This window comes from Rutidosis leptorrhynchoides, chromosome 10 (genome assembly GCF_046630445.1).
Source record: "Rutidosis leptorrhynchoides isolate AG116_Rl617_1_P2 chromosome 10, CSIRO_AGI_Rlap_v1, whole genome shotgun sequence".
Classification (NCBI taxonomy): domain Eukaryota; kingdom Viridiplantae; phylum Streptophyta; class Magnoliopsida; order Asterales; family Asteraceae; genus Rutidosis; species Rutidosis leptorrhynchoides.
This window is the reverse complement of record NC_092342.1, coordinates 53,666,989-53,690,918: the sequence shown is the minus strand read 5'-3', so window position 1 is coordinate 53,690,918 and position 23,930 is coordinate 53,666,989. Positions and strand designations below refer to the sequence as shown.

Genomic DNA, 23,930 nt, shown 5'->3' with positions numbered 1-23,930 from the left:
CAAATGAGCACAAAAACACATGTTACTTACCTTGATAGACTCAGTAAACGATAACAAGCACGATTCTAACACCAATTTGAGCTCAAGATCAATGTTTAAGGATTAGGGTTTGGTAGATGGGAGGGATGAAGGTACGGTGTTAATTAGGAAGCTTCAAGAAAAATGAGGGAAGAAGCTGACTTCTTCCTTTTATATTTAGGTTAAATACAATACCCCATCACACACGGGTATTTACCAGTTATCTAATAACTTACATACCTCGTTAGGCGGCCCTAACGGAGTTCAAATTAAACAAATGAACCTGTCCTGTGACCCTTGTCACAAATTGGTCTCAACTAAACAACCAAATAATTATAAACAAATAATTATTATAACAACATACACACACGCCCAAGGTCAAGAGGGTCATTTCAGCTAGGCCCAAAACGCGGGTGTTATAGAAGATAATTCTTATCCGAGTGGGAGCAATATAGCAAACCAAGAACATGTTTCCAAAGAATCTCAACCCGTTGCTACCGAGCATAATTCTGATCCAAGTGGGAGCAATTTGGTAAACCAAGAATCTGTTTCAATGGATAACCAACCACGACGAAGTAGTCGTCAAAGTAAACCTCCACTTCGGTATGAGATCGAAGATGGTTATACTTTTATGGTTCAACTAGAAGAGGATGAACCAAGAAATATAAATGAAGCTCTCACTTGTCCTGCAAAGAATGAATGGTTCAAGGTAATGGAAGAAGAGATGGAGTCTATGAGTTCCAACAATGTTTGGGAATTGGTTGAGCTTCCAAAAGGAAGAAAAGCCATAGGGAGTAAGTGGATTCTCAAAATAAAGCGTAAAGCTGATGGTAGTATTGAAAGATACAAAGCTCGACTTGTGGCAAAAGGCTATAATCAACAGGAAGGGATTGACTATGAGGAAACGTTTTCACCTGTTGTAAGACTCACATCAATTCGTTTGATTCTAGCAATAGTGGCAAGTATGAACTTTGAATTACATCAAATGGATGTAAAGACTGCTTTCCTCAATGGAAATTTAGATGAAGAAATCTATATGGAACAGCCGACGGGTTTCATTAAAGAAGGCCACGAACATAAGGTTTGTAGATTGCTTAAATCAATATATGGCCTCAAGCAGTCATCAAGACAATGGTATATACATTTTCACAATGTGATCACGTCACATGGCTTCACTGTGGTCAATGAAGATAATTGTGTTTATATCAAAAGGTCTAAAGGAAAACTAGTCATATTGTCATTATATGTTGATGATATATTGATTGCTGGAAATGATAAGGAGTATGTTTTCGAGGTTAAAAGATGGTTATCATCTACTTTGAAATGAAGAATATGGGTGAAGCTGAATATATCCTTGGAGTTAAGATTTTAAGGGATCGCTCAAGGAAGTTGTTGGATCTTTCGCAAGAGACTTATATCAACAAGATTCTTGAACGTTTTAACATGCATAAATGTAACCCCATAGACACTCCTATGGCGATTGGTGATACGTTGAGCATTAGAAAGTGTCCGCAAACTCCACAAGAGAAACATAAAATGAAAAATGTTCCTTATGCTAGTGCGGTTAGAAGTCTCATGTATGCTATGATGTGTACGAGACTGGATATCTGCTTTGCTGTTGGCATGGTAAGCCGATACCAATCCAATCCAGGTTTAACCCATTGGAAAGCCGTGAAAAGGATACTTAGGTATCTTAAGGGTACTAGTCATTACTCTTTGTGCTACGAAGGAAATGATCTGCAAATGAGAGGCTATACTGATGCTGATTGGGGAAGAGATATGGATGAAAGAAAATCCACCTATGGCTTTGTTTTTCTGTTAAACAAGGGAGCTATATCTTGGAGTAGCAAGAAACAATCATGTATAGCATTGTCTACAATGGAAGCTGAATTTGTGGCATTTTCAGCTGCTGTACAAGAAGCTGTGTGGCTTAATCGATTTTTGAGTAGTTTGGGGGTTGTTGGCAATACCATTGATCGAGCATTGATATACTCTGATAATGAGGCTGCCATTGCATATTCAAAAGACCCCAAGTTCCATTGTAAAACAAAGCACATTGACATAAAGTATAATTATGCGAAGGACAAGGTTGCAAGAAAGGAAGTAAGTATGGAGTACATATCTACGCATGATATGGTAGCAGATCCTTTGACAAAACCTATACCTAGAGATGCATTTGTTAAGCATGTTAGGTCTCAAGGATTGCGTAGATTGTGATGAATGTACTATTTAATAAATGTACTTACAAATTTTTGTTTATATCCAATGCAATAAGTTTTCTTTTAAATCCTTGCTTTATTGTTCGCTCTTTGTGTTGCGAATCGAGAAAAGTATGTCGGACAGATACAAGATTAGCCCACTCACATGGGTAATCAATTCCATTTCATGTGACAAATGGAAAAGTGGTGTATATTAAGCATATTGTTTTAGTGACAATTGAGAGCTCAAGATTGAGATAATTAGACGCCACATTTGTAGGTGTACAAATATTATGTGAATTTTCACAATTCACCTTATCTGTCATGAGTATCCAGATGTGAGTTCTTCAGAGTTTATGAGTAGATAAGTGAACTCGAGTTTTGAACATTGTGTATGTTTGAACTATCATCTGTGCAACATTGATTTGAAGACATACCTCCATTGTGAAGGAGAAATGTTGCAGCATGTGATTCATACCACATGTGATTAAGACGACCAAAAAGGGAAATAGAAGAAACGATCTCTACTTCTATGATATGTGAGTCCCTTGAGGTATTAATAACCTCAATTTAATGTCCTTATGACTTTTTCTTGTCTCTTGAAGCTTAGTTTAATGTTTGCTATCTTAAGACGTTGCTTAAGGGTTATGAGTGATTCAACCTAGCTGGACGTTCTTAGAAAAGCAAGTTGACCTAAGGCCAACGGATTTTAAGAAAAAGGAAGATCATTTGAAGTTCACATTAACTTGTATTCACCGGTCGACCAATTATCTTTTGTCTTAGTGACAAGTCTTATTGATAAATGATAATTGTGAATGCAAAAGGGTTTTATAAGTAAAACTGAGATCATGCGAGTTACTAATATGATTAATGATCTAGGACATTGCTTACTAAATCTGCTCTTTTCAAGTTTATTGAGATGCTATATATTCCTAACAGATGTATAGCAATTGAGCTCTCAAAGTATGCCGGTCGCACAGCCTAGTTCCCAGTATGAATGGTTTGCATACTACACGGTATGTTTTTCAAGATATATGAGTATATCAAAATTGTTTGTGTGTGAGTGGGAGATGTTAGAAATTAATTAATGTCACCCACAAATAATTATTTTATGAGTGGGAGTGGTTGTTGACTCATTGACATCTCATTGTCACTAATTGTATTAGTGCTATCTCATTTTCCACTATCATATGTTGATGTTAAATAATGGGAGTTGTTGATCCATTTGTATATAAATCAGTCACTGCATATAACAACACACATTCGAAGAACATAAAAAGATACACATATTGATTTGAGAGATTGTAAGTATACTTGTTCAAGTGGAACATAGCAAACCGTACAAGGAACTTAGGCCGTGAAACTAGAAAGCCTTCCTATTGGTGATCGCTTTCCCGACCGGTGATCTAAACGTCGATCCTACTCGCTTCCGCCGTATAATTTCTGGTATGTCTAGAAACTAACTAAATACTACAAAAAAATGTACGTGGGGATATAGTTGTAGTACCGATTCTAATGCGTTGGAGGAAATGGGTAGTGGGCAAATGTGGGATGTGTTATTTTCATGGTATTAGTTGGTAGTTTTCTTTTCATGTAGGTTGGCTATCTGTATCTATATATATAGACTTTAGTTGATATTAATAAAATGAGAAGTTTTGTTCCTTTTCTTCTCCAAACAAGTTCATGTTTTAAGTTCTGCTCATATGGTCGATTAATTCTTTTAATATATGAGTTATTAAAGGGGCTTGTGATTCAACAATTGGTATCAAGAGCTAAGGTGTGGCTTCAACTAGGGTCGTGTTGTTCGTGGGATGAAACTAGACCGGGGACAAGAAATCGTTAGAACCAGGTGGGTTTGTTTTCTTGGGTGGTGTAGAAGTTTCATGTGAAGAAATTAACCGGGGACAAGAAATCGTTAGAGCCCGTGGCCAGGGTTTATTTTCTTGGGTTGTGGAAGAATTTCTTTGAGCAGGTTGATCCGGAAAAGTTGAAGCTGTCAAAGCAAGGTTGTTGTGAAAAGTGCTTGGTAAATTTGTTCGTGAAAAGAGATTAACCGGTGGAGGTACAAGAAAACGGTATAGCGTGTTTGACTTGTTTTCTTGGGCGGTGTAAAAGACTCTTGGAACAAGTTTGTCAAAAGGAGCGCGTAAAAAAGGAATCGAGAAACTGGAGGGTGTCCAGGTGGTTTATGAAAACACATGTTAGTGTACATGGTGGCTATGGCTGTTCAAACCGAGATGACTATGGACGTGACCGGGGATGAGGTCGGGTGTCCGGGAAGAGTCGAGATGGTGTGAAACGTGTCCGAAAAAGCCTTGTTATATGTTACATGTGTGGTGATAGGTAGGATGGTAAACCGATTAAGGGGGTGATTGTTGGGTTAATTGGTTTATTAAATTTATTAAGTTTGAGTTTAATTAGAATTTAGGACGTTATTTTATGTTATATGTTAGTTTTGTTTAGATGTTTGTTAGTTGAATAGGCAGTAAATGGTGAAAATGAAAAATGTACGTGGGGATATGGTTGTAGTACCGATTCTAATGCGTTGGAGGAAATGGGTAGTGGGCAAATGTGGGATGTGCTATTTTCATGGTATTAGTTGGTAGTTTTCTTTTCATGTAGGTTGGCTATCTGTACCTATATATATAGACTTCAGTTGATATTAATAAAATGAGAAGTTTTGTTCCTTTTCTTCTCCAAACAAGTTCATGTTTTAAGTTCTGCTCATATGGTCGATTAATTCTTTTAATATATGAGTTATTAAGGGGCTTGTGATTCAACAAAAACAACTAATTGGAATTGGACGGGTAATTATGGGAGTTGCTCATATTCTATGGGTGTAAAGATGTCTGTCATGCTTATTTTAGCATTTCAGTACGAGGAATTTTTTATAATCACTGCATCCCAATACCCACAATTTATCAAATCAATAACACTTAATTTTCTTAAAATCAAATACAAGAAAAAATATGCTCATATTCTAAAGTTGTAAAACGAGTCGATCAGGACTTGATTGTATAAACTCGACCATGAAAATAAATAAAGATTAAATAATTAAAATGGGTTTTGCAAAAATCGAAACTTTTAATAAAGATAAATGAAAACAATTCTTGAATCAGATATTGCAGGTAATAAAAAGGAGGCGGGACTATGAAACCCTAATTTTAGTCATATGAGGTGTGGGCTTATTATACGAGTACCAGAGGGGTTGAGTAAATTAGTATTGGGTTTAATAGAATGGGCTTCAATTACGAAGGCCTAAAACAATCCAACTTATCTTATTAGCTGATACATTTAAATAAAAAAAATTAGAAATTAAAGTTAATTTTACTCAAATTCACACCATTTATCTTGGTTTTATTATAATCATTTTGACCCTTTTCCTTTCGATTATTTTTCTGACCACCCCATCCAAGACATTTTTAGTTTTGAATTTTTTTAACGACAATTTCTTAAATAGTGTTTAACGACATTGAAAATGATATAATTAGCAGTTTATATTGATTTTAAATTTAAAATGACAGTTTTCAACTTGTACAACATTTTACATGTTAATGACAGTCTTAAAGCCGTCACTATAAAAATCTTTTACTTAGTTAATCCATGTTTAAAATTATAAATATACGGAGTAGAGTAGTATTTAGGGTAATGAATTTGCCTTTCAAATGCAAAAATTGCCAAATTCATGCTTCCGCTTTATAAAAATCGTGTTTCATACTTAAATCATGAAATGTAATCGGACATCTCTATATTTGTAATTTTTGCTCGCCAATTGTCCAATTAATAAATTATTATTTTTTCATAATTTTATTAATTTGTGAGACTGGACTGTTAACACATTATTAAAATGTTATACATGCATTTGGTTATTATATTTACTTTGTGATTATCATTTTTACAATATGAATATATGTATAAATTATAGCTTCAAAGATCATGTTTTGAAAGATCGGTAATAATAATAATAATAATAATAATAATAATAATAATAATAATAATCTATCTATTCTATATATATTCTATATATAATAACAAAACTTAAAATAGATCATTGAAAGAATTAATCTTAACCATCAATAAAGATAATTTACATTAATATAAACCATCCATTATATACCTATATCTAAAAGATAATCTAAAAGATAAAGTGGAAATGAATAGTACTATTTATTTCTTCACTTTTCGCAAACTTAACCCCTTAACTTTCATTAAAATACAAATCGAACCCCCACTTTATACGTATATTTTTCCCAAATTTCACAAGCTTAACCCCTAACTTTTATTAAAATACAAATCGAACCCCCACTTTACTAACTTTTTTTTTTTACTAATATTCAATTTTCACAAACTTAACCCCCTAACTTTTATTAAAATACAAATCGAACCCCCACTTTATACGTAAAGTTTTTTCAAATTTCACAAACTTAACCCACTAACTTTTATTAAAATACAAATCGAACCCCCACTTTACTAACTTTTTTTTTAAATAAAACCTGAACGCTAAAAGAAGCAACTTTCACAAAAGGAACAACCCTTCAATGTTATGTCGAAAAAAATTCTTTTTTACAAAATAGATCAAGACTTTTTTTTTAACTCGCATTCAAAACGGAGACCCGGCGCAAAGCGAGGGCTCCATAACTAGTTTTTTCTAAACTTGATTATGAACTCATAATTCATTTCATGAATTGTTTGATTAACAAAACACCCTTGGAAAATTAAGGATCTGCACAATTGAATTCATACACAATCAAACAATAGCAAAAACACCCTAATTTCTTCTCAAAAACCCCTAACTTCAAAATCGGAAACAAATTCAGAGCTATTAGATCTCTACACACACACATGCCCATGACCTGATACGAATCTGATTCGTATACATTGTGTACGTATCCATTCGTACGATTCACGCTGAAGAACATCGAGTATGAAAATCGAACCAGGTAATACAATTTCCATCGATCTAGGGCAAACTCTCTGTAAATCACTTGGAACCTTGAAAAATCAATCGCAGAATTCAATCTTCTATAATTGTGGGTTAGTAGTTTGTTGTGCTTCGATTTTGAGGTTTTACATATTGGATGAATTCCAACAATCATTCATGCAGTCGTTCATGCCTCTTTGCAATCGTGATTACAGTCTTCTTCTTTCCAATTCTTAATATATGGTTCGTAGCAGCAACAGTCGATTGTCTCATATTGCTTTTAAATTAGGTTTAATTCATACTTATAATTGTCTCAGCTTGGTTTTAAGTTAGGGTTCATTCATACTTATTTTTGTCTCAGTTTCCTTTAAAATTAGGGTTCATTAATACTTTTGATTGTCTCATATTGCTCTTAATTGAGGTGAAGAATTCGGTTGTTCAACCTTTTGTTATCGATTGCTGATGATGAAAGGTTAAGGTTTAATTTCTTTTTAGCTCTTAAGAATGATGAATCTTGCTAATTGTTTGAAAGCGGCTTAATTTCTATAATCGCGCAAGCGGGGCTGTTAATTTTATTAGTGAGGAATGTAAGAAAGCGGTTAAGGTTTTTGGAGACCGTGTGTTTGATTTGCTTGCTGGACAGGTATACAACTCTATTCCCTTATATAAAAATGTTGTTAGATGTTATATTCTCTTATATGAATATTAATTTTCGTGTTTTTTACATTAAAACAGGTCGCACAACCAGGGCAGGTATGCTCCCGTATAGGAGTCTGTGCTAAACAAGGAGCTGTTGACAATATGTCAGAATGAAATTTCTCGATTTTCCATTTCCATTTCGATTTTAATAATTTTATTATGAGAAGTTAGATGATTGGTGAAATGATATAATGTGCAGTATTGGGAATCAAGAGTGTTGTTGAACGTAGTGATGACGTGCCATCTGGATTTGAAGGAAGCCCGCAGTGTAAGGCGTGTGAGATGATAGTAGGATGGATGCATAAAGAACTTAAAGAGAACCAAACACGAGATAACCTTTTAAGCTTAGGAACTGATGTGAGTTTTCTCTATCACCAATTGGTGATAGAGGGACTTCCCCTTAGACTTATATACATACATTTGTTTTGTCCCATGACCGATGTGGGACTTTGGTTTGCACCTCCAACAAACCTCCCCTCAAACCCAAGTCCATCTGGGCCTCCCCTCCAACGATAGTGCGGATCCAACCTTTACCGCCGCCAACTCGGAACTCTCAACCTGGTGGGTAGGGCAGGGAGATTTCGATACAAGGCTTCCAGGATCAACTCATCGTGCCAGGGTCCCCTCGAACGAGAGCTGGGTCCACTCATCGCTGCTGAAGACCGAGGGGTGCGCCACGTCGCTGCGTGCGCTCAGGGGTGCGCCCTACTGCGCCATCCACCACATCGGGGCTATAGCCTAGCTCTGATACCACTTGTAAGGATCGCATAGCCCAAACACAATGTCCTGCAATATAAGTCCAAGAGTCCATCCTTTTCTAAAACCAATTGGTGATAGAGGGACTTCCCCTTAGACTTATATACATACATTTGTTTTGTCCCATGACCGATGTGGGACTTTGGTTTGCACCTCCAACATATCTTACCATATATCGAGTCCAAAGTTGCAGCCATGTAATGTGGTGCAGAGCCCATTGGCAGAGTCGATGTTTGATTGTGAAAAAATTCCTCAGTTGCCTCCTGTCTCATTTACGATCGGTGGCAAACTATTTGAACTTACAGGTGAACATGTATTACTCTACTCAAACTTGCTAGCTTTCATTGGAGATTACAATTTTGATCCGTTTAGTATTAAATCGGTTGATCTGGGTATCACTACAACATATATGTGATGAATTGTGCAATTAATTCTCATTATATTATAATATTAATAATTTTATTAAAAAAAAAGGAAGAATAAAAACCTGTTTTCATTGTAGGGTACACAGAATGGACATAGTAATGCATTGGTTGTTAATGGAGTTTCAGATGGATTGACACATGTGAGGTATGTATTTAAATTACTGTGTATTGATAGTTTAAAGGTGGAAACTTTGACCCATTTAAATTACCGTGTTAATGAAGTTGTATTTATAAATTTATCAAAAAAATTGTTACATAATGTGGACAGTGTGTGACTCTAAACTTATTACAAGACCCACTACTCTAAGATCTAAAGGTTTAAAGTTAGTATCAGAAGATTGTGATCTAAGAAAGGTATGTGTTTTATTTAATAATAATTTACTCAAACTAATTTCTTTTTATGGTTGACTGTTACAAAATTGATTGATTAATTTGGGGTTGTTTAGTTACAGATAAAAAATGTAAAGCCTGATCCAAAACAAATATTTTGGGAGGTAACAAGACTCATCAAGTTATACAGTGAGTTTTAGCTTCCTTTGTATTAAATGTTTATGATTTTACGAGGTGAAAATTTTTATGTTTGGAAATATTAAGTACGGGTTTGTTGATTTAAATGTATAGGACTTTAGATAAAACAATATCGAGCTTAGAGATGGAATTAGTTGCAGCAAGGTCCATTCAGGAATCGATTGAGAATGGGTCACCAATTTTCGAAGAAGATACAAGGAGTTCAAACGAAAGAAGAAAGTATTTAATGGTTGTTGGAGTTAATATAGCTTTTAGTAGTCGTAAAAGAAGAGATTCAGTACGGGCTACTTGGATGCCTCAAGGTTCGCAAAATTTAATTTAGAGGTGGCGAACTGGATGGGTTGGGTAACAAGTCATGTCAAATATTGACCCAAAATACACTCTTTCTCCAAAATACATATGGAGTACTTTTTATACATGATTAGTAAATAGTAAATTGACCAATTGAATCATTTGGGCTTTTGTTACAAACAAACCACTACTATTTGCGACAACTATAATTAACAGTTACAGAGTATAAAATAAAACTCTAACTTTGGGCTTAATATGAATCTTTCTTAGGATTTAGGTAACCTCAGGTAATTTGATGATGGTGATACTTATGAAGGTGAAAGGTAATGGTACTTTGAGTTGCTCTTTGTTCCATTTACATTTTTTTTAAAATTAATTTTTGTAAATTTGTGAATTAATCTGATGTGCACTAGGTGGTTGATATAATGGCAGTGAAAAAATAAAGCTTCTAATACGATTACTTGGCGTAAGGTCTTACTAATTTAGTATAATTAAACAACCTGGAGTTGAGGTAGTTGTTTATAAGTAATCTCATTTATATTGTTGTTGTATTTAATGCTGTTGTGTTTTGTTTGATATGTGTTGATGTTATTAATCATGTTATACATATTGTGCTATTAAAAGCAGCAGCCCCCATTGTTAATAAGCCTCTCAAGGAGTCAAGATTCAAGGATGTTGATGTCTATATATTCTTACTCGGCGTAAACATGTTGTTCTGTTGCAACTACTATAAGTGCTATTCAAGTGCGCGAAAGTAGGAATCACATAAGGTAGGTTTTTATTGTTTTCATTTTTTTCATTCCTATCTAATTGCAATGTTTATGGGTTTTGGTTTTAGGTTGCCTTTGCCTCCTATTTTACTTGTGGGTTATGGTAATTGAATATTCTTATTGCTCCTACTGATCTATATTATTACTATCATTCATATATTCATCTATCAATATGATATATGCTTATACAATTATGTTTTGTTTCTAATTACTCCTTATATAAGTATGCATGCACCGATGATTATCAGTGATAAATGTTGTTTTGCAATATCAATTTTACATGGTATGTAAAATCTTAAATTACTCTTAATCTCTTATTCTCTTATCTCTTATCTCTTATCTCTTATCTCTTATATATATAATAACAAAAGTGAAATTAGCTCATTTTAAATAGCTAAACCTAATCATAGTCATCCATTAAACTAACCATCAATGATCTACACCATTGATTTTTTCCTAATCTTTTGCTGAACCTACCCATTGTGACACCTCTACTAGAAACCAATTGATATAGTTGGTCATTTCTTACTGACTTTTTGTATGCAGGTTTAAGGGATGCATATATTATATCTCTTAATGCCAAATACTTTATTGATGCCACAAGAAAAGGAAGTCTTGGTGGATTTGCAAACCACTCCGGGTAAGTTACATACTTGGAACTTAGAACATAACTATTCAGAAGCTCTAAATACAATTTCAACCCAATTTATTTCTAAATGAGTCTATTCGGCCCAGGTTTCATCTCAAGCAGGTCAAATGGATAAGCATAGCTATAATGAAAATGGGTCACTTCACAAGTGTGTAAATGTGTCGAAAGTTTTCCAAAGTGTTTTAGATGCATAAAACCTCCCTACATTATGTCCGAAATGATTGAACTATTGAAATCACACACACACAAATATGTATACATATTCTGTGCTCATACTTAAGTATTTGACGGAATTATTTGTATGAAAAATTATATTGGACAAAAAAGGGTTTCGGGTCTACCTGATCTAATCAGTTTTCAGTTTTGATCCATACAAATACTACTCGCACTTTCACGCTAATTATTTGTTGTTTCTTCTCCTTCAGGTATGTTAATTATCTTTATTTATAAACGTGCTAACTACTATGTGTTATCTTAGTTTCCTCTACTAACCAACTGTTAAATGAAATAATTAAACGAAAATTTATTGAATACTAATATACTGTTCCAACTTTAGATAAAGTAACATATTAATTGTGGAATAAATGGTTCAGTGTCTATATGTATACATGTGTGCTCTTATTTATAAATTTTTTGTAGATGTCTTGATCTAATACTTTTGACAAAAAATAAGTAATAGTGATGGCTATAGCTCAAGAGTTTACTTATTCACCCAAAACAAAATCATCGCAAGGTATACACAATAATTCGAAATTATGAGGAGTTTTTAAAGGGCCTGGAAGCATTTTGGTGGCTACTGTGCTAGAGGCTAAAGTGAAGTTTGGATGTCCAGGTCATAGTTTTAATTTTGAGATAGTTTTAATGTATATCTAATCTATGAGGTTAATTTCAATTGGTTTCAACATGGAGATTGGCAAGTTCGGTTGGATAAGTCATATATAAATCCAATCTGTTCCATTCATGTAGTGTTTGATTTTTCACTATTTCGTGAAAAATCCATATGTACGTACTCTTTGGTGTTATATTATTGAGGTTATTGACAACTATACAACATTATTCAATGATTTGGTCTCATTACTGGCAACGATTCAAATAATTTAAAATATAAGTTTTATGGAGTTTCAATTTATTCTTGATTAGTCTCATAAAAAAGCCCCGCGAATTCGCGGGCATTAAGCTAGTAATAGTAATAATAATAATAATAATAATAATAATAATAATAATAATAATAATAATAATAATAATAATAATAATAATAATTATTATTATTATTATTATTATTATTATTATTACTATTACTATTACTATTATTATTACTATTATTATTATTATTATTATTATCATTATCATTATTTATATTATTTTATTTTTTTGAAAAGCATGAATTTTTATTTATATAATTTAAACTTTACAAGTAATTGGACTTGGCTCAGTCCGTCGAATAGTGAAGTTTTACATCTGGCAAAATATACACAGGAACTACAAAGTTAATATATGAGTCTGCCATGTAGATTAATAGATCATCAATTATGAGCGTTGTTTATGGTCATGATTTGATTAGCCCACTCCTGTTCTTTGATACGTTGACGATACATAAAAATCGGGATTGATTAGCCATTTATGCCACTCTATGGATGACTTCTTTAATCTCTTTGATTTTCAACTGAAACTATAAACCGAGTTTCCAAGATGATGTCGCTATGTGCTCAAGGTATGTTTCGAAAGACTGTGTTATTCCAATGCTTCCAAATCTTATATCCGCACGTCCATTTTGTGGCTTGCCAAATAGTTGTACCCAATGAAGTGTTTGCGAGGCTTTGATCCGATACGAATGTGTCTTCTATTGTTTGAATTGATATAGGTTGCATATTCCACCAGGTTAACTGTTAGTTCCATACGTTTGTTGCTTCTTGACAATGAATAAAGGATGTGCTCAACCGTTTTCTTGATGTTGTTACATAAAGGACATAAAATCGTGTCCAAGTCTATCCCTCGATTATCTAATTCTGTTCTGGTATTCTTTTCATAATTGCTCTCCATATACATATTTCAAGTTTTTTGGGAAGAACTTTGTTGCGAAAAGTTTTCACGTTTGGAACTTGGACCTCGAGCTTTTTGCTATCAATCTGTTCCGCCAAAGCTTTAGCGGTAAAAACTTCCGTTGGATCCAATGAAAATTTCCACGAGTCGATTCTGTCAGAGAAAGAAAGAAAAAAAGAAATCAAGTTGTTAAGCTCCAAAAGTTCATATAGGACGCGACCACAAGGTGGCTTTGCCCAGTTCCAATTTCCACTATTATTATCATTATCTCGTGTGATCCTTTCAGAAATTTGAGCCTATTTGTTTGACTCAAAAGGTTAAAAAGTTTGTTGAATGTCGATTTTAGAGCTAGGTGAGGTTCCAATCCAGGTTATGTTCCAAAAATTTGTGGTATTTCCATTTCCTACGCTTCTTATGATTGATTTTGAGAAATTTATGATTGGATTATCGATCACTTTTCCAGCTTTGATTATTTCCTTCCATGTTGAACGACCCGATGTAATCCTACGAATGTTAGAATCACTAAAATCACCATCATCCCCAAAAATATACTTCCGTCTCAAATCTATTTTCCATTATTTCATTTCGGGATGTCTCAAATTAATTGTTCATTTCCACATATTGATAAGAATATTGTGATAAAAATCTTTTATGCCTCTACATTAATCATGTAGGATAAAAGGCTAAAACTGAAAAGTTAATAAAAAAATAAATGTAACAGGTACTTTTTCTAAAACTGTGTATTTTTTATTTGAGAACAATAGATTTAAAACGGAAGTAGATATTATTTTGGTCCAAAAGGCATTCGATTCGTTTTTAAATCGTAATCATATTTTTTGAAAAAAGAGAACCGATGGTGGGTCATTATTTTGAAGTAATGAAGCCAAATGACTAAAATTTTCGTGAAAACTAATACTCCTATATATTATTATTATTATTATTATTATTATTATTATTATTATTATTATTATTATTATTATTATTATTATTATTATTATTATTATTATTATTATAATTATCATTATAATCTTCAGTCTATTCTATCTTATAAAAAAGATTTTGAAGTGATGTCATAATGTACTTAAAAGAGTTGTAATATATACTAATATACGTGCTTTTAGACTGTTTCTAACCGTGGCGATGACGTCAAAGGCAAATAATATACTTTTTGATGATGTGGCAAGGTCAAGAGATAAAGTTAAATAAAGGAGAGTGTTAAATTTGAGGGTTAAATTTGTGAATGGATGATGTGGTAAAATATTATTGGTAGTTGAGTATAAAATATATTAATTAAAATATATAAAAATATTCAAAAAAATCTGATTGGCTGAAATAATTTTGACACACCCGTGAAATTTCCGATTGACGCCCCGGGCGTCAAATTTTGACGCCGCGTTAGGGGCGTCAAATACGTTGCCATGTGGGATGATGGGGAAAAAGTGACGCTGCGTTAGGTTTAGTCTTAGAAATTTTAACATGTCACTTGATGATATAATATTTAAAAGTAATTAAATTTGAAATTAATTTAATCTATCTTATAAAAGAAACTTTGAGGTGATGTCATGATGTGTTTAAAAGAATTGTAATATGTACTTCTATAAAATTGTAACATGTCAAGTGATGATGTAATATAATCTATAACTATATCTCTATATCAATTTCAAACAGGTTCGCATTATTTTTGTCTTTTAGTAGGACCTCATCTTTCGTCCATACACCACTTATACTATAAGGCCTTAACCTATCGTACGTGAGTGAATCCGCCACCCACCGCCATCGGTCGCTACCTAGTGACGATGAGTCGATGATATGCAGGAAACCACCATTCTCTCCGTCCGTTGGGCATGCAATGGTTGCCTAACGAGTTCAGGTGGGTCCCACGAGCAATTTCCTGCTTTTTTTATTCACTAAATATTTACTTTAAATATTTATATTATAATAAAATTGAAAACGTCAATATAGTCGTTTTTTTATAGCCTTTATATATATATATATATAGTCAAAAGTCAATATAGTCGTTTTTTAAATATTTATATTACTTTAAATAGTCGTTTTTTATAGCCTTTATATATATATATATATATATATATATATATATATATATATATATATATATATATATATATATATATATATATATATATATATATATAATCAACTAATTTTACACTATAATAAATACAACTAACTCATAACCATTTTACCCACTCAAACTATTATTTTCTCATATTTTCACTCTTATAACACAATAATGAATAATTCTCAAAATTCCAATAGCGATAACGAAAGCCAACTTCTGATCTAGACTTTATTGAAGGCGGTTACAATATACTCAATGTACTCGACTAGCTCGATATGTTGGTTGATGATGATGACGATTCTCAGAGAATTATTTGAAGATGTCGGTTGAATATAGATCGAATTTCAATCGGAGATCGTTTGTTCAATGACTACTTTTCCGACGAACCAACATTTTCAGGAGATTATTTCAGGAAACGCTACCGAATGAGCAGGTGCTTATTTTTCCGTATTGCTTATGCTATTACGAATTACTCTGCTGAACTATTACCTAGGTATTTTAAATTCTTTGAACAATGTTATGATTGTACCAACCGACTTGGTTTTAATACTTATCAAAAATGTACATCGGCCATACGTTAATTGGCATACAGAATTGCAGCCGATGCATTTGATGAGTATTTACATATGGGCCGACAAACTTCATTTGATTGTTCAGAGAATTTTTATAAATGTATTGTGTATTTGTTTTCGGGTGAGTATTTAAGGAAACCTATCGAAGATGATATTCTCCGATTGCATGTTAAACACTCCGAAAATGCATGGTTTTTCGGGCATGTTAGGTAGTCTCGATTGCATGCATTCGCCTTGGAAAAATTGCCCGGTTGCGTGGCAAGGTCATTACACTAGGGGTGATCACGAAAGACCAACAATAATGCTCGAGGCGGTTTCATCGTACGATATGTGGATTTGGCACGCTTTATCTGGTCCAGCTGGTTAGTACAATGATATCAATCTTCTAAATGAATCGGATTTGTTCGAAGAATTATTAGATGGTAAAGCTCCAGAGGTTCGATTCAATTTCAACAGGCGTGAATTTAATAAAGGCTATTACATGGTAGATGACATATACCCAGAATGGGCAACACTTGTCAAGTCGTTTAAATGTCCAATCGAGCCAAAAAAATATAAAGCTTAAAAAATTTCAAGAATCGGCAAGAAAAGACGTCGAGCGAGCTTTCGAAGTACTTCAAGGACGTTGGGCTATACTAAAACACCCTGCAAGACCGTTTAAATTAAATAATATATGACAAATCATGTACGCTTGTGTTATACTACACACATGGTTGTAAAACTCGGCCAACTCGGCCGAGTAATCGGCGATTACTCAGTTGGAAGAACAAAACGAGTAATCGGTGTCTAACTCGTCCAATTACTCGGTCAACGCCGGTCAACGGTGGTCAAACGGTGGTCAACGGTATCGGAAAACTCAGTGAAAAGATGAAGGAAAACAGGAGACGATTTGATGTGTTTGTTTGTTTAGAAAGAACGAATTGAAGGAACATACGTGTAATGTCTCGATTTCCATTCATGAAGACTCTTAAACAAATAATTTAGGGTTTGGTGAATGAGCTAAGGTTGAAGAAGAAGAAGGGAAGATGTAGCATTAGGTAAAGAATAATGCGGCTGATTGATTAGGGTTTCTAAAATAACACTCATTTTATTATTTTTTAATTTACATTTAAACCCCCTAAAGTTTAACTGTTATAGATTTTAACACCTTAAGTTTAGTTTTTCTTTCTTCTTCATTATCAAATAGATACAAATCTAACCCCTCCAATTAAAACAAATATTTATATGTAACTAAACTTTACATATTTAACATATATATTTATAAAATTTTATATATTTAACATATATATTTATAAAATGTTTGTTTATAGCTAATAATATATTGAAAATATTTAGTTATATTAGAAAAGTCAACAAAAGTCAACATCCGAGTACTCCTCCGAGTTCTCCCCGAGTAGCCGATTACTCCTCAAAAACCTCCGGCCGAGTACTCCCCGAGTCGCGAGTTTTACAACCTTGACTACACAACATGATAACAGAAGATAGCGAGCGCAATATATGTGACCTCGAAGAAGACTATCTCAGAAACCCAACTAACCTCCCGCGACGTACGTGGTCGGAAAGAATTGAAGGTCATGACTGAATGGCACAAGAGTTGCGAGATCGAACCATGCATCATACACTATGTAACAATTTGATCGAACACATTTGGACACTCCTGGATGATTATCTAGATCGAAACAATTACTATTATTTAATTATTTATTGTATTTAATTTTAATAATGTTTGTATACTTTATTTTTATTTATGTAACGTTAATTTTAAATTAATGTAATGTTTATTTTTATTTAATAATATGTAATGTTTAATTTATATTTTGAATTTAAATAATAATTGAAAATGAGTAAAGTTGGATGATGGAGTTTATGATAGGGAGAGATTAGTGAAAGGAATGTTATAGTATTTGTGCTGATGTGACGCTGATGTGGAAGAGAGAAGTTTAGTGAAAGAAGTGAACGATATACACTGGCCTAATTGGCTTCTAAATCCAAGGTTGTTTGATCTGGGTCCAGTTAATAGGTAAGGTACAACTACAACAAAACCCAAGCCCACAAAAGTGAGTTATGGGGGTGGTAAGATGTAGACAATCATTTCTTTATTCTAGAATAATGAGAAGTCAGTTCTCTACCAAGAGTGAAACACCCAGAGAGTAGAAAAAGTTTTCCCTCTCAATAATATATTGATAGAGAGATTGCTTTCAAATGGACATCCAGCCAATAAGCCAATAAGTAGGTTAAAATAAATAAAAATAAATAATATAAATTAAAAATTAAAAAAAAAACATTAAAAAATACGGTATGAAAATGGTAGAATCAAATTTTCATGAGTTTACACCTGACTGAAGTTCAATTTAGGCTCTAAGCGACACTCAACTCGTTAATAAATCAACACTTGCTGAAGTATTTTGTGCTTCTAAGTGAGTTAAAGTTGTATAGGTGATTAATATTTACGTAGCTTTTATATGGGTTAAAATTGTATATGTGATTAATACTTTTGTAACTTCTATATAGGTGAGTAAAGCAATATGAATTCACTCTGTTTTGACTTCATCTCCCATCCATACATAATACTTCATGTACATAGTTGGATGCTATTTACGTAGCTTTTTTTTCTTTTCTTTTTTTATTGCTAATTGTCGAAGCCGAAGCTCCAGCATTGCTGATGCATTAGATCTAAATGGGTGGCTGCCGGAAGCTTTGTCGTTGAATCCTCAACACTGTTTTCTGGTTAGTCTTCCAGCTTGTTTTGTTCAAGTCAGGTCTGATTGTCTTGGCATACTGGTCGCTTTTGAGCTGTGGTGGCACATGTCGAGTTGGTGTTAATATGTATTCTTCAAGTTATGTACATTCTAATGTTCATCAATAAAAGTTTTCTTCTTTGCCTTAAAAAAAAATATATTCTAATAAAAATATATTGAATCAAAACAGTTGACGTAACCTATAAGACAATAATTCGTTTTAACATATTAATTAAACATCTAATACAATTGTAAAGAAACATAGTTTCATATATTACTATCCAAATTATATTGTATAATATTCAAATTAATTGTTATAAATAATTACTATATAACACGCAAATAAATTTTTATACACGTAATAAAAATTACTCCGTATAAATTAGAAGAATGATCTAATAAGGTTTGAAAATTTAAGTTAGAAAAGAATGGCCCAATTTTGATGTAATTTATAATTGTAACTAGTTTATAACCCGCGAATTCGCGGGACTATAAAAATAAAATTTATGCTATACATGATACTTACAAAATGTTTATATTTTAAATTACATTAACAACAACAACAACAACAACAACAATACCCAATCCAACGAAAGTGGGGTATGGGGAAGGTGAGTGTAGACAATCATTCCTCGTACCCTAGATTAGAAGGAAGTCACTACTCCACCCGCGGGTATAGAACCCGCGCCTAGATAAGGTCGTCCCTCCCTCTACTCTAGCGCAAAAGAGATTGCTTCCCAAAGGACCTCCGGCCCGAAGAGTTCATAAGAACGAAATAGAGAGGGCAAATGATACGTACCTGTACGAGTAATGAGCGCCTAGCAAGAAGCAACCATACACAGTAACCATAAAAGGGACACATATAGCAGTAATGCACAACAGTAGGGCAAAGAGCATGAATAAAATAGTGCACATAACCATTTAGTTTTAGGTAGACATACAGACAAACAAGATATATACATATACATATACATATACATATACGCACCCACACAGACACACACATCGATATATATATACCACACGAAAACATGAAAAAAAAAAAAAAAAAAAAAAAAAAAAAAAAAAAAAAAACACTCATGCTTAAACATAAATACATATAGATACATTCGTAGATATATATACCTAGGTACAGATACAAGACAGACAAACCTACATACACCAATACATGCACTTAAATACATAGATACATATATATATAGATACAAACATATACATCGGTACATATATATAGCCTAAAAACATATACATAGATACAAAGGCATATAAACCATGTAGAGGGGTATAAATAGTGTGGTTATTGAATATCTGGTTATAGTTATATATGTAGTTGTATAATAAAAGTAACTAACACAATGAAAAAAAAAAAAAAAAAAAAAAAAAAACCTACTCAATAATTCTAATTCTACTCCTCCACAGGCTCCTATCAGAAGTCATGTCCTCCGTCAGTAGGAGCTCTTTCATGTCAAGCTTCAATCTATCCTCCATCCTACGTCTAGGTCTACCCCTTCTCCTTACGCCGCCAACGGCGAGGGTCTCGACTCTCCTAACTGGGGCTAAAAGTGGGCGCCTCCTAACATGCCCAAACCATCTAAGTCGTCCTTCCCTAAGTTTGTTGGTGATGTTTCCAACTTCCAATTTCTCCCTAAAAACTCCATTTGGTATCATATCTAGCATCATGGTCTTACCACACGTCCATCTAAGCATCCTCATTTCTACTGGTGGTACTACTGGATGCCTCAACGTCTTTGATTTAATACTTTTGTCCTTTTTTCACATCTTCATGCCAACTTTTGAGAGCTTTTGATGCGTGATCATCAAATATAGACTGCTTCATTGTTGACTCTATCTAAATATTGAGAAATTTTGCAGGGAACATAACAATGAGGTAATTATAATGGTAAGTATGCAATTGTATTATTAGTTTTGATGCTTTTATTGATGAATGTTACGAGCTGAAAGTACCCGAGTAACAAGAGCGTAGAATGGAAGTATAGCGTAGCTGCATAAGCCTTGTTCAAGTATTCTGTAAAATTAATATAAGTATTAAGACAATGTTATAGTAATTTAATCTTAAGAAATGAATTTGAAACTTACCCTATAATGACTACCATATTTTTTTTTGAAAGGCAATAACTACCATATTTAGAATAGGATTTTCGTAAAAACAAGTATCAAGTCCAAACTCATACAGTCATACTTCAAGTACAAAAACATCACAAGTGATTTCTATAAAACATCATTAACAATGTGTTAGAATGATTAATAATAGTATAAAACTACTTACCCATAATCAAAAGAGGTGTGTCATCTCAAATGACTTCTGCAAGAGAAAATAAATTATCTCTTGTTCACTTCAGCATACAACTTTTATTTATTTATTCTACTTTCTACCAAATATTATTAGTATTAGTATTTGCATACTAATCACAGTTTCTTTGAACATACATCAAATTGTGCCAACTTATTGAACTTGAATACATACCTGAAAGAGGGTCAGTTGAATAAGATACAGAAATAATCTAGGCTGATTAAACCATAAGTGGTTGTCAGAAATTTCCACAACAGGTATTTCTTGTAACAATGGCTTGGAGCTTTGTTCCAACTGCTAAGATAATCTCTACAAAAATAGATGGTTATTTAGACTTCTTATATTATACACCTATCTTCGGTAGATTGTTTATGTCGATAAGCAGATTAATGACCACGGGTAAGATATACTTACGATCACGGGAAACAGAGACCAATAAGTTATAGCATGAGCTCCTGCAACATCACCCACAGATACAAAAAGTCGTTAACATACAGTGAATATCACATTAAATGCAAAAAAAAATAAAAATGTAATAACATCAACGAAAAAGAACCGCAGTAGCCAATCGCAATGGACTGAAAGTGTGATAAATAGAAGCATTAAATAAATCAACGAAATAGTAAGAGTGATTAAGTTACTAAGTACTTGATTGTAGTTGTGAAAAATTACATGCTTCCTACAACGTAAAACATTGCAAGAGTGTTAACCAGAGCACCTATGTGATGTTTTACGAAAGATAACTCCTTCATAAGACGATACTTTGATGGATCTGCACAAGAGCGTAGACAAATTGGCCGTGTCAAAAGCGTCAAATTTAATGACATTAATAAACATATGTCGATCGTAACACCATCGCCAGGATCATGATTACGCAAAATCTCTGTTTCCCAAAATTTCCACATGCGAGTCTGTATTAAAAAATAAGACAAATGATAGCTGTTACGGCATCATTTTATGTATACATATAAATGAGTTTTTTAAACCATTAAGATATAGATATATGTAGCATTCAAAGGTACATATCAACAAACAAAAGTTATTCAAAACTTAAATGATGCAATGAATGATTGATTCTAACCTTAAAATCATGGTGAGGGAATTATACATTAAATACATGAAACACTGCCCAAAAAGAATATAAAGATATGCAGTTTTACATGAAATATATTAAAAACTATTAAAAAGAATTAAAAGCGTAATTGTGGAATATAAGATGCTCAGAATTTGAGTTTCCCATTTTAGATAAATTTTAGGATAAATCTTGAGAAGCAAAAAGTGAAGCAACCAACAAATACTCAGAAGATGATAATACGAGTGTCTACAAAGAGGGCAGCGAGATTCGTGCCGAGTGTCCATAGATTTGAATACGCACCAAAAACATGAAAGATGACCACAAGCCGAAAAACAGTGCCAAAAGTAATCAATAACACTTGATCATTCGATCAAATAACATTTAATTGTCGCTTTTGGATTCAGTTCTTACCCAATACAACTGGCTTGTAAATAAGGTCCCTGCTAAGTAATTAACCACAATCAATAAATTTTGGTATTAATTTTCAAACAAATCAACACAAGGATAACCCCATAATAGATCACATGTTAATTCAATATGAATACGATAAACAAAAAAATTAAACTTATTGGTTTATGAAGAGCACTTTTTACAACAAAAACCTACCAAATAATGGGGAAAAAATACAGAGGTATGCAAGAAATAATAGATCCACGAATATAATGCAACTTCCATATTGAAATCTTAAATTATAGCAGTAAATCTTATAAACGAAATTGAGTATCACGACGAAAGTTTAACCTAAAATCTAAATTTTGGTACCTTTTTTCATACCTTGAATTGAATCGTAACATTCTATGAATCGAAGCATTCAATAAAATCTAAGTTTTGGTACCTTTTTTCATACCTTGAATTGAATCGTAATATTCTATGAATCGAAGCATTATAAGAATCGAAGGTTGTTGACGATGGATTGATTTCGAGAACTTAATACTCATCGAAGGATTGATTAAAAAAATAAGGTTTCATCGTGATATAATCAGACTGAAAAAAAGATGAAAACGATTTGGTATTGGGTTAGGGTTTCATCGTAAGGCTCTTTGATTTTGATCGGTTATTGAACAGCAAATATATTTTCAGTATCGTGAAAAAAGGGAGTAAGGAGTATTTTACATCAGGGATACAGATGTAAATTGATTTCATCCGTGACGTATATCAGCAGGAGGTCACGTATCGTTTTTTTCCTACGGCTGAGATCAAAGCATTATTTTTAATCCAAAGGTGGAGGCTTTTACATGTAGGATTTTTTAAATTATAGTGATGTATTTAAAATTTTGTAATAATAGATAAAAGAGAGATTGTAACGTAATTTGTGTTACACATTAAAGAAATATTTTATTAATGATACAAAGTCTTTAATTGGAGCAAGGGCTATATCTATGTAGCTAGTATTAAAAAAAGTCATCACGTGTGCTCCCTTCGCTATTCTTATCTTATTTGAAAATCTACTCATCTCATTTTGCCTTTTTTCATTTGATTCTCTGGTCTCCGGTTTTCTTCTCATGTAACCATTCACAATATCTTCTGAATATTTGCTATGTGTCTCTACATTTTTGTTGACTTTGACTTCTCTCGTGTGTCTCGCCTAAAACCTGATTTTTTCGGCGTCGTTCCGGCTTCTGGTATCCTCCGAACGTCCGGACTTTTCTTCTTTCTTTCCTTTTTATGTCGCTGATATCTTTTGTTCCCACTGAAGAACACATCTATGCTACATGGAAAAACTCAGAAAATGTGGTGGGAGAAATTTTCAATGACCTATGTGTGTGGCGTGTGGCAGTGCGCTTCAGACCGATTGCTGGTAAAAATTGTACGTTCGAAAATATGCTGCGAGTTAATTTGTGTAGGTGGCGTCTTTTTAT

General features: G+C 33.2%; 1 protein-coding gene, 1 long non-coding RNA gene and 1 other non-coding gene across 9 annotated transcripts; 1 reads left to right on the top strand and 2 right to left on the bottom strand.

Moving 5' to 3' along the window:
* Positions 1-5,034: 5,034 nt before the first annotated feature.
* LOC139873792 (small nucleolar RNA snoR8a) lies at positions 5,035-5,123 on the bottom strand. Its single transcript, XR_011767513.1, has one exon. It is a non-coding gene; the product is annotated as a small nucleolar RNA snoR8a (small nucleolar RNA).
* Positions 5,124-7,092: 1,969 nt separating this feature from the next.
* Positions 7,093-11,647, top strand: LOC139872863 (uncharacterized). The gene is made up of 10 exons (XR_011767184.1): positions 7,093-7,780; positions 7,873-7,940; positions 8,036-8,193; positions 9,095-9,162; positions 9,286-9,371; positions 9,470-9,536; positions 9,639-9,847; positions 10,107-10,606; positions 11,153-11,246; positions 11,342-11,647. It is a non-coding gene; the product is annotated as an uncharacterized lncRNA (long non-coding RNA).
* An 8,752-nt stretch (positions 11,648-20,399) lies between these two features.
* LOC139872883 (uncharacterized) lies at positions 20,400-23,137 on the bottom strand. Of its 7 annotated transcripts, none has more exons than XR_011767196.1 (7): positions 22,907-23,137; positions 21,715-21,907; positions 21,411-21,451; positions 21,171-21,305; positions 20,973-21,008; positions 20,651-20,711; positions 20,400-20,534 (listed from the first exon to the last, which is right to left on the bottom strand). XR_011767196.1 is itself a non-coding variant. In XM_071860812.1 (7 exons), exons 1-4 carry the CDS (start codon positions 22,378-22,380, stop codon positions 21,235-21,237), a joined length of 360 nt encoding a protein of 119 aa, XP_071716913.1. In that variant the 5' UTR covers positions 22,381-22,786; the 3' UTR covers positions 20,400-20,534; positions 20,651-20,711; positions 20,973-21,008; positions 21,171-21,234. The 7 variants fall into 7 exon arrangements, 3 of the variants coding, with proteins under 3 accessions (XP_071716913.1, XP_071716917.1, XP_071716914.1); XR_011767194.1 differs by having other exon boundaries at positions 21,715-22,511; positions 22,919-23,137; XR_011767195.1 differs by having other exon boundaries at positions 22,919-23,137.
* Between the last annotated feature and the right edge of the window lie 793 nt (positions 23,138-23,930).

What these genes read in the sequence shown, in the direction of transcription:
- LOC139872883 (XM_071860812.1), bottom strand. An exon ending in TTTTACGTTGTAGGAAGCAT is followed by an intron (nt 21,452 to 21,668) that starts GTAATTTTTCAC and finishes GTGATGTTGCAG; the next exon opens with GAGCTCATGCTATAACTTAT. An exon ending in GGTCTCTGTTTCCCGTGATC is followed by an intron (nt 21,306 to 21,410) that starts GTAAGTATATCT and finishes CTATTTTTGTAG; the next exon opens with AGATTATCTTAGCAGTTGGA.